We start from the raw sequence: 11,471 nt of genomic DNA on the forward strand, positions 1-11,471 counted from the left end.
TACCTACTGTAGGTTAAACATTTGTAAATAATGTCAATCTGATTCCATCTCTGGTGATCACTTATCTTCACACTGCAATTTGTTTAAGCAAAGCACAAATCTGAAACGTACTCCAGTGATATTTGTCTCATTCCACGTGAAATTTTATTTGTGTAATGCAGATCTACAAAATGATTTCTTGTTTGGTTTTAGACTATCCAACAATCTTTTTTTAAAGAATCTAGAGCCGTAACCAAGCCCATTAAGGAATCGTAAAGCCGGTGGAATTTGCACAGTGTCTACATCAACATACACAGGGAGAACCTTGTTTCCTTTCTCAATGTATTGCTGCAAATTCCACTCAGATACTTTCCGACACCAACTGCTGTTCAGGGACTTCTGGGACAAGATGATGATGGTGACTTTACTCTGCTGGATAACATTGGTAATTTCTGTTATCATTAGTCTTCCACTCACTTGGTCCTGGTGCTCTACAAATCCTTTATGGCCATGTTCATGCAGTATCTCAGAAATACGTAACGCCACTTCTTCATCCATTTCACAAAACCAGAGGGAGAAGTCATACTCAAACTTTGAAAGAAGTCCATTAGAAGTTGCTGCTTTTATGAATTCCATCAGTTAGAATATAATCATAATTTTAATAACTATTCCTTGTAAACAGCCTAGTTTTGAAAATTCTTATCTTTAATTTCAGAGATACTTAGGTCAAGCTGTTCGCCTGCTTTCTTCAGCTGGTCACACCGTGCCGCCAACTCACTAAGCTCCTTCTGTAAACGCCTGTTCAGTTCAACATACTCTCTGCTTTGCTGGTACTGAGATTCCACATCTGGCATTGACACTTCTACTCGGACTGGGCTCACAATCTCTGTGGGGAATAAAAAGGGATTTTGTTTTAGTAAAATGGCATCCAATCCCATTGCTAAAATATATATCTCATGTTATTTCTATATTTCATTTTATAAAACAACATCAAGAACATGACTTGAGTTCAGAATGATTGGATGAAGTTATATCGTAGGTTGCAACTTTACAGGGCAATCTCACCTGTATTACCTGAAAGTAAAAAGACATGCATTTATGAAAAGATTTTCAGGTCCCTCCTAAAGTGCTCTGCAACCAATAAACTACCTTTTAGTGTCATCATTGTTGTTATGTAGGGTGACACCATTTCTCGAAAGGCAAGTGCCCTCAAGCACCAATGTTAAGACAATTGCATGTTTAGTGTTCTAGACTGAGGTTTATATATTGGCCAAGACACAATGGGTAATCCCTCCACCCTTTCTTCAAAACACCTGTTTGATTTTTTTTCCATCCACTTGCAAACCCTTGGTTTAAAACTTCATCCAAGAATATGCCCCTCCAACAATGTAACACTAGAACCACAGAACCATACAGCACAAAACAGGCCTTTCGGCCCACCATGTTGTGCCGTCCATCAAACCACCCTCACACTACCTAACCCCTTCCTCCCGCATATCCCTCCATCTCACATTCCTCCATATACCTATCCAACAAGCTCTTGAACCTGTCCAATGTATCTGCCTCCACCACCACCCCAGGCAGTGCATTCCATGCACCAACCACTCTCTGGGTGAAAAACCTCCCCCTGACATCTCCCCTGAACCTCCCACCCATAACCTTAAAGCCATGCCCTCTCGTCTTCACTGGTGCCTCGGGAAGGAGGCGCTGGCTGTCTACTCTATCTATTCCTCTCAATATTTTATATACCTCTATCATGTCTCCTCTCATCCTCCTCCTTTCCAGTGAATAAAGCCCTAGCACCTTAAGCCTCTCCTCATATTCAATACGCTCTAATCCAGGCAGCATCCTGGTAAATCTCCTCTGCACCCTCTCCAACGCCTCCACATCCTTGCTATAATGAGGTGACCAGAACTGAACACAGTACTTTAAGTGTGGCCTAACTAGAGTTTTGTAAAGCTGCATCATCAGCTCGCGGCTCTTAAGCTCAATCTTGCGACTTATGAAAGCCAACATCCCATTGGCCTTCTTAGCTGCTCTTTCCACCTGTGAGGCAACTTTCAATGAACTGTGAATATGAACCCCCAGATCCCTCTGCTCTTCCACACTGCCAAGTACCTTGCTGTTTACCCAGTACTCTGCCCTGGAGTTTGTCCTTCCAAAGTGTACCACCTCACACTTCTCCGGATTGAACTCCATCTGCCACTTGTCAGCTCAGCTCTGCATCCTATCAATATCCCTTTGTAAGCTCCGACAGCCCTCCACACTATCCACAACACCGCCGATCTTAGTGTCATCCGCAAACTTACTAACCCAGCCCTCCACCCCCTCATCTAAGTCATCTATAAATATCACAAAAAGTAGAGGTCCCAGAACCGATCCCTGCGGGACACTACTAGTCACTGCCCTCCAATCCGAGGGCACTCCTTCCACCACAACCCTCTGCTTTCTACATGCAAGCCAATTCCTAATCCACACAGCCAAGCTTCCCTGGATCCCTTGGCCTCTGACCTTCTGAAGAAGCCTACCATGAGGAACCTTATCAAACGCCTTACTAAAATCCATGTAAACCACATCCACCGCACTGCCCTCATCAATCTTCCTAGTCACCTCCTCAAAGAACTCTATCAGGCTTGTGAGGCAAGATCTTCCCTTCACAAAGCCCTGCTGGCTGTCCCTAATCAGTCCATGATTCTCTAGGTGTTCATAAATCCTATCCCTTTCTAACAGCTTACCCACCACAGACGTGAGACTCACCGGTTTATAATTCCCTGGCCTATCTCTATTACCTTTTTTGAACAAGGGGACAACATTCGCAACCCTCCAATCCTCTGGCACCATCCCCTTGGACGACGAGGACTCAAAGATCCTTACCAGCGGTTCAACAATCTCCTCCCTAGCCTCTCGAAGCAGCCTGGGCACAGGGCCCTGGAGATTTATCTGTCTTAATATTATTTAACAACTGCAACACATCCTCTCTCTTGATATCTACAACGTCGAGAACATTACCCCTACCAGCACTCCCTTCCGCGTCATCAAGACCCCTCTCCCTGGTGAATACCGAAGAGAAGTACTCATTGAGAGCTTCTCCCACTTCCGCCGCCTCCAGGCAAATTCTCCCACCTTTGCCCTTAATCGGACCTACCTTTACTCTAGCCATCCTCCTACCCTTCACGTACTTGAAAAAGGCCTTGGGATTTTCCTTAACCCTACTAGCCAACGCCTTTTCATGTCCCCTTCTAGCTCTCCTCAGCCCTTTCTTAAGTTCCTTCCTCGCTACCCTATATTCCTCACGGGCCCTGTCTGAACCTTGCTGCTTATACCTCATGTACGCTACCTTCTTCTCCCTAACTAGTCGTTCCACCTCTCTCGTCACCCACGGTTCCTTCACCCTGCCATTCCTTCTCTGCCTCACCAGGACATATTTATCCCTAACATCCTGCATAAGATCCCTGAACATCGACCACATCTCCATGGTACATTTCCCTTCAAAAAGGACATCCCAATTTACACTCCCAAGTTCTCTCCTTATAGCCTCGTAGTTTGCCCTTCCCCAATTAAAAATCCTCTTGTCCTCTCTGCACCTGTCCCTGTCCATGACAATTTTAAAGGTTATGGAGCAATGGTCACTGTCCCCAATCTAGATTTGTATATACAGGTCTCTGAAGTGGATTGTAAACACATCTCATACATAGTGAAACCAAAGGAGATGAAGCCCGTAACCAAAGCGGAAACTCCCAGACAAACCAATCTTCTTTGAAAGGAAGAGACTACTCAACGTCAAGAGTTAATAGAAAACCAGCAAATTCATTTTTTTTATATTTAATATAAAAATAACTCTGGTACTTACCATGGAGAACAAGGAAGACATTGGATGAGTGCAACTTCACAGAAAGTGCAAGTGTCATGTGAAGGAAATAGTTTAATAACTCACTTTCATGTTGCATGAGGAGGAATGCGATGTGGTTTTTACATGCCTGGCAGAAGGGAGTTTAGTCACCTTGAGTTAATGCAAGCTAGTTTTAAGTATGCAGGGGAAAAACAGGTAAAAAATGTACAAAGTAAGCTCCTAAGGGGGCTCAAATAAATGGCACAAGACTGCTTAAGGAAAAGTGAAGCTGAAGCTCAGTGCATATTCTGATTTAAACACACTGTGCAACTTTAAAATATTTATAGTCTTGTGAAAAACCAAAGTCTCACTCCTGCACTTCTTTAACGTTAAAGTACAGATTTCCATTAAACATCATCTCAGCAAACTATGAAGCCATTTGGAATACTAAGTATCATTGCTGTAATTCAATCTTTGCACAACAAGGTTCCATAAACAAGATAACATCCAAATATTCTGTTTTGGTAATATTATTTGAAACATTAATATTGGCCAGGACTCTTCTTTGAAATGTTGCCTGAGCAGAGACAGGGCTTGGTTTAATGTCTCTGAAAGAGCAGCATTTCTTTAGCACAATATTGAAGTGTCAGCCCAGATTTTGTGAAGTCCTAGGGTAGGATTAAACCTCACGTCCTATCTGTTGAAGGGCAGTTATTAAAAGGCAGTTTCAGGAAATTCTGCTACAACATTATTTCCGACAATGTAGCAGTTGCAGGAAAGGCTTGTGAAATTTTACCTATAAAGATTTTCTTCGAATGATTCACCAATAGAAGGATCTCAGATATTAAAATTAATTAATAGAAGATAACAGATGGTGAATGTAATGATAGAGAGTAAAGAATGAAACAACTTGTAAACTGCGATGAAAATTAAAATACCTTCACTGCCTTCAATGAATGAAGTGAATACTGGATCAGACAGTCTGGCACTTCTGACATCTTCCAGGATCTGTTCAATAGTCGGAGGCTCGGGTCGAGTTGGCAGAATGACACGCTTCTTGTTTTTTGATGTCATACCACACCCTCATGCGTCAGCCTTCCACAAACGAGGAGCACACACACGGGGAATATAAACGCACAAATACAGAGCGACGTTTTATTACAATATGCCTGGACCTGGACGAAAGAACCCACTTGATTGGCACCTCACCTACCAATCTAAATTTTCATTCCCACCTCCACCGATGCAGAGCGGCTGCAGTATACGCTATCTACAACACGTAGACCGGTTATTCCGGACAGCACCGTTCATAAAGGCGACCTTTACCACCAAGCAGGATGGCAGCAGCAGGCGCAGGGGACACGGCCGTCTGCAGCAACATTCCTTCCCTGCGGCGGGTCTTAAAAAAACAGGAACTCTGCAGGTCGAGCAGCATCTGTGGGGGGCAAAGGAATTGTCGACGTTTGGGATCGAGACCCTGCACCAGGAATTGAATCATTGAATTCATTCCCTTCCCCCCCCCCCCCCCAGAGGCTGCTCGACCCGCTGAGCTCCCCCACCAAACTTTGAAAGAAGTCCATTAGAAGTTGCTGCTTTTATGAATTCCATCAGTTAGAGTATAATCATAATTTTAATAACTATTCCCTGTAAACAGCCGAGTTCTGAAAATTCTTATCTTTAATTTCAGAAATAGGTCAAGCTGTTCACAGAATCATAGAACAGGACAGCACAATACAGGCCCTTCGGCCCACAATGTTGTGCCGGCGTTGCTCCACATCCCGGCGTCGGCAGGACCTCGCTGCCCGGTGCGAGCTGCTGCAGCAAGGCTGCCCCGCACCGACTGCCCATCAGAGGGCCGCCCCGCAGGCCGCGGACCTGCGCTGAACCCCTCAGTCCACCAGCCCTGGGAGAAGGGCCGAAGGGGCCTGGGTTAGACCGCAGGCGGTAGCTCCCGCATGGGGAAGCCCGCTCCGACTGGTGTCCCGGTGCAGCACGGCATCCGCCCGACCCTCAGCGGCCCCTACCTCGCACCGCCGCCGCCGCCAGCTCCGTCCGCCGCACCGGCCTCACGTCATCACTCAATCAACCCGGAGAACGGCCCGCCCCCTCCTGACATCATCGCTCAATCAACCCGGAGAACGGCCCGCCCCCTCCTTGCATCGTTGTCAATCAACTCAGAAAATGACACGCCTCTTACTGACATCATCACTCAATCAAACGCGAAGGCTCTGCATTACCCCGCCCCTCCCTGGACTGAGGACGCGTTCCGCCGCTCAACGTCATTACGTAATCCATTCAGACGTAGGATCACAGCCTGCTCGATGAACCAGGCTCCTCCCACCGCTTCACAGTTAAACCTTTCTTACTAGGCGACTTCTAACCTAATATAAAGTGGTCCAGTGGGTGCATAGGAGGGCTCTACTCCCTTGTTCAATGAGTAGAAGAACATTGTACCCTCGGTTTTCCAGTATCTCAGAGGTTTTTTGTGTAAAAAGATACAAAGACAAAATAATTCTTTAATCCTTCTGCCATTTTCATATTCCCCACGATAAGTTGTCCCACTTATGTCTTATTAGGGGCCCATATGTGCCCTCATTAGTCTTCCTATTTAATACCTATGGAAGTTATTACAAATGGTTCCTCACTACTCTCGTATTCTATTTTCCCCTTTTTCAATACATTGGTCATTCACTGTTGAATTCCAAAACACTCATCTACTGTGAGGCTCCCTCTAACAATGCACCCCTCTCCCAACTCTCCCAACTTCCACCCAGCTAGTATGATGACTCTGGCACAAAAGTCTCTTGCATTTATTTTCATTATTGACTCACCCTCTTTGACTGCACCTCAATCTATCCCATTACCTGCTAAGTCTCTTTTGATCTCATGCTATGGACTAGGTTACTATTGCTGAATGTCCCTTTAAGATAGAGCATAGTGGTGTGTGTGTGTGTGTGTGTGCGCGTGGCATGGTTACGACAACAGAAGATAAAGGACGTAATGACGTTTTTGAGGCAGTCAGTCAGAGTCAGTAAGAGGAGAGAGAGAGCAGCCTGCTAGTTTCTCTATCGATGGATGATAAACAATAACTGTGCCTGTCACTACAATCCACGTATGGATTTTTGGAGTAATCCGGTGGAGTCCACTTTGTCGTTAACCTGTAGAGGGGAACAGGTATTTGTGTGGACGGCCACATCTCGGATGCCTTTCGGGGTGGCAGATACTTCGGAACAAAGCAGTGGAGTTCACTTTGTTGTTGACCTGTAGAAGGAAACAGGTATTTGTGTGGACGGCCACGATTCGAGAGCCTTTTGGCGTGAGGAAGGTGCAGTGGAGTGGTCACTGCTGAGTAGACACTGAGGTGTCGTGTGGGTTCCATTGTGGAACATCTGGATTTCGTAATTACTCTCTGTATTTTCTCTCTACATCTACGTCTTATCTTCAGTCAACGGTGGTTTTGAAGAAGCCTTTGCTTATGTTTCACCTTATGGCTTGCTGAACTGAACTATTCCTGGACTTGGAGTTTGGGAATTTGCCAAACACACACTACGTTTAGTTTTTGGGGTTAATATTTAAGATCTAACATTTTTACTTCTAACACTCTAACATTTTTACCTTTATTTTCCTTATTATCATAAGTAGTTATTAAGAAAATAGTTTTTAACACTTATACATGACTCGGTGTGTTTCTTTTGTTGCTGGTTCGTAGCACCCAAATGAAACACCTTGGACCATTATTTATGCTGCCAATCAGTTAATTATAAACTTGTGTTTCAATGAAGAATTACAAAGTACATTACAACCCATGACTACATTTTATAGAGTCATACAGCACAGAAATAGGCCCTTTTTTGTCATTCTACATTAATCCTATTTGCCTACATTAGGACCATAATCTTCTATGCCTTGCCTATTTAAGTATCTGTCTAAATACCTCAAATGTGGTAACTGTATCTGATTCCACCACCTCCTCTGGCACCATGTTCCACTCTCTGTGTAAAAAACTTAACCCTTCTCAAGGGCAATCACAAATAGGCAATAAATGCTGACCTTTCCAGCAATGCCCAGAGCTAGAAAAATGAAAAATACAAAAAGAATAAAGGTAGTGTAACTCCACGGATGCATATATGGTATTTATGCCTGGTACCCTGATGCATTTTATTATACGAGTCTTTTCAGGAAGATTCTATACGTCAAAGCCTGAGTATTTGGCCTTTGTAATAAACCACAACTTCTTGACATTTACTATTGAGTCATTATGTATTTGTTAAGACACACTTCTGGACAACCCATCCTCCTCCAGCCCATCATGGCTGAAAGATTCTCAGAAGATTCACTGTATTAGTTTCAGTGCGTAAGGGAAAGGAAAGTGTGCAGTTTGCAGTATTTCTGTATCAGTCATGAATTCTACACTCCTTCGTCAGTTTAATTTGTATCACCACATACTTAAAATGAGTTTTGTAAACACTCTGATAGCGTCTGGTGGCAGACGTATAACACAACAAACGATAAGTGTGTGTTTTTTCTTCTTTTCCTCCTGCTCCAGTTTTTTGGCCCACTTATGAAGGTATGGACATTCTTTGGTGGGCACTGGATGATGCCTGGCACCTCACCCAAGTGATTGGCTGAGACATTAAGCCTTGGCATGCCATTTTAACTTTGCTGGGCCTTACACCTGAGCCAGATTTCCCCCTCACCTGATAACCACAGAAACGTCACCAACAGCCTCTTTGGAAAGCAACAACATTGATTAAGAACATTAAATCAGCAACTATCACTTCAGTCATTAGATAACTTCATAGAATTACAAGATGATACAGTACTGGAGGAGGCCATTCAAACTGGCTACCTCCTGATACTTAACCTAATTGCAGTTCTTTACAGTTCCTTAACATGCGGAACTGTGATATTAAAACTAAGCTTTAGGTCTGAGTTTATTCTTAAAATTTCTGCTACATTAATCATAGAAACACATTAATAATAATAAAGTATATAATTTCATTTAACTAATTGTAACAGCAATGATCATAATCCAAGTACATAATCTTTTTATTTTAGATCTGAGATTGTGCATAAAATTTCTGGCAATGCACAGTCTGTTCAAACAACATTGCTCCAGGAAGGATGTGTTTGGGGCTGTTCAGGAACTTTACCAGTGAAGTTCAGCCTTGTGACCTAACTGAGGAACATTTGGGACATACTTGGTCTCAGCATTGGCCCATTCACAGTGGGCTTCTCACTTGCTCAATGATTTCCTAAAAATGCCACTTATTTTCTTTCTGCTTGCTGAAATACAAAATGGACAATCATTAAGGTCATGAGGCACATTACTGCCTTCACAGAAGTCAGCAACTTCAGATAATGCCTTGATTACTTCCATTTAACCCATCAGGTAAGCCAGTCTTGCTTTTTTCACTTGTCTTATTACTAACCCCTGCACCATTATTCCTTTTGTGCTGAGTTTCAAATCAATGGCTACAGTTTTTTTCCCTCTCTACTGACCCCTGCTGGGGATGTCATAGAGTCAAACAGCCCAGAAAAAGGAGAGGAAGAGGGAAAAATACTATTCGTTCGTTCTCCAATCAATTCTACACAATAGGGCCATGCTGCCATGACTGAAACTGCAAGTGTTGGCAGAAAAGAAGATTGCAAACGTTTACAAAACCAAGCCCCTACTACAAAACACCTCTGAGAAACTTAGATTGATTGAGAAGCTGCACCCCAGCTTTGCTGTCTGTTAAGGCACCCGAACGTAAGAAACAGAAGGACAAGCCCCTCATGCCTGCTTTGTCATTCAATAAGATCATGGCTGAAATATACTCAATATGAAAGGAAAACAAAATTAGGAAAACTGAAAATTAAAAGGAAATAAATGATCATTTCCAATTACAGGCAGTCCTCGGTTACATTCCTGAGAACTGCCCATAAGTCAATTTCTCCGTAAGTCAGAAATGCCCATTTTCTTTTGTAATCCATTTTGTATTGATCTACATACACTTGGTATAATTCTTCCATTTCATTGAATAATCGCCCGAACACTAACCGTAATTAAACTAATGGAATATATATTGTATCCAGTCATTAATGAAACATTTTATTATTATTACTAGCTTGAAAAATACTTTAAGAATGTATGGGAGAATTTGTGTAAAGTTGGATTTCTGTAAGTCAGGTTATTCATAACCCGGGGAAGCCCTGTATTAAAAATTAGCCAATGGCAGATTTTTATTTAGTTCATTCAAGGTATGTGAGCATTGATGGCAAAGTTAGCATTTATTGCCCACCTGTTACTAGTCTTGAACAAAAAGGTTTGCTGGGTCATTTGATAAAGTAGTTAAATCAATCATACTTCTGTGGGTCTGGAGTCATACACTGGTTAGACCAGGCTAGATCAGCAAATTTCCTTCCCATAGACCACCTTTTAACCAAATTGATTTTTTATGATAATTTGGTAGCTTTGTGGTCACCATTATTCATATAAGACTTTTATTGCAGGTTTATATAATTAACTGGATCTATATTCTCAGCTGCCCTAGTGGGATTTGAAATGTCTCTGGATCATTAGCCCATATATTTCAAGATGGCCTTTACCACCTCTTCAGGCAGCTTGTTCCATTTGCTCACCCTCCTCTGTATGTGGAAACCAAAACTCTTCACAGAACTTCAAGATTTAGCCTCACCAAAGCCATGCAGAGCTGTAAGCAGACTTCATTACTTTTCTATTGCATTCCCCTTGCAATGACAGCCAACTCTCTCCACCTGCTGATCCCATTTCATTATTAGCCATAAGTGATGAGGCAGATTCCACATTACAAACTATATTCCGATGGATCAGTTGAGTGTCCTTGTTTTGAATTTTGTCTTACCTTTTGGGGTTGAGGTGGTGGTAATCTCATCCATCGTTGAGAAAACTGGAAGAAAGAGGAGAATTAGTACATATTTATAGAAATTTGCCAGTATCTTTCCTAATAAATGGTGTTAGAGGCAAGTACATTGGTCAAATTCAAGAGATTGCTAGATAAGCCTTTGGAGGAATTTAAAATAGAGGGATATGGGGGAGGTAGATGTTAGATAGTCTTAGGCGAGGTTTAAAGGCCGGCACAACATTGGTGGGCCAAAGGGCCTGTATTGTGCTGTACTGTTCTATGATTCTATGAATACAAACCAGAGAATTTCGCCAATCTTCCATTCTAAAGTTTTTTCCCTTCTTTTCTGAAGCTATTGGTTCATGTTGAGGTTTGATTCTACAGCGTCAAAAGGGACTTTGCTATCTGGCAAATTTGCTCTTGTGTAAAACTAGTGACGTGTCTGTCAAAAGGTGTGCAACATGGAAGTGTTTGTTGCAACTTCCTGCAATTGGTGTTCCTGTAATTTTGGCCTCTTATGGATATCTGATTTACTCGTTAACATCACAGGTGAATGCCTACCACTGACTAGGTTGTGTACACAGGAATCTTCCCTCTGACCTTCTCTAACTCTCTTTCCTTGTTTAAGATGCTGTTTAAAACCTACATCTGATCATGAGAACATCTCCATATGTAGCTGGGAGCCAAAATTAACACATAAGACTCTCGTAAATACTGCACATATTTTGTTACATTAAAAGCTCCACATAAAAGAAAGTTGCTATTATTGGTCAGGTTCAGGAATGGGTATTGAATTC

The 11,471-nt window shown here is 42.6% G+C and overlaps 1 protein-coding gene across 1 annotated transcript; it reads right to left on the reverse strand.

The window, feature by feature from the left end:
• Positions 1-119: 119 nt before the first annotated feature.
• Positions 120-5,896, reverse strand: c24h19orf25 (chromosome 24 C19orf25 homolog). Its single transcript, XM_052037931.1, has 3 exons — positions 5,833-5,896; positions 4,747-4,903; positions 120-865 (listed from the first exon to the last, which is right to left on the reverse strand). Exons 2-3 carry the CDS (start codon positions 4,880-4,882, stop codon positions 663-665), a joined length of 339 nt encoding a protein of 112 aa, XP_051893891.1. The 5' UTR covers positions 4,883-4,903; positions 5,833-5,896; the 3' UTR covers positions 120-662.
• Positions 5,897-11,471: the final 5,575 nt, after the last annotated feature.

The sequence above is a fragment of the Pristis pectinata genome, chromosome 24 (genome assembly GCF_009764475.1).
Source record: "Pristis pectinata isolate sPriPec2 chromosome 24, sPriPec2.1.pri, whole genome shotgun sequence".
NCBI lineage: Eukaryota > Metazoa > Chordata > Chondrichthyes > Rhinopristiformes > Pristidae > Pristis > Pristis pectinata.

Excerpts from the sequence above, each read along its gene's own strand:
- c24h19orf25 (XM_052037931.1), bottom strand. The coding sequence starts at position 4,882 with ATGACATCAAAAAACAAGAAGCGTGTCATTCTGCCAACTCGACCCGAG. Across the intron at positions 866-4,746 it reads ATTCATTGAAGGCAGTGAAG|AGATTGTGAGCCCAGTCCGA; the intron begins GTATTTTAATTT and ends TATTCCCCACAG.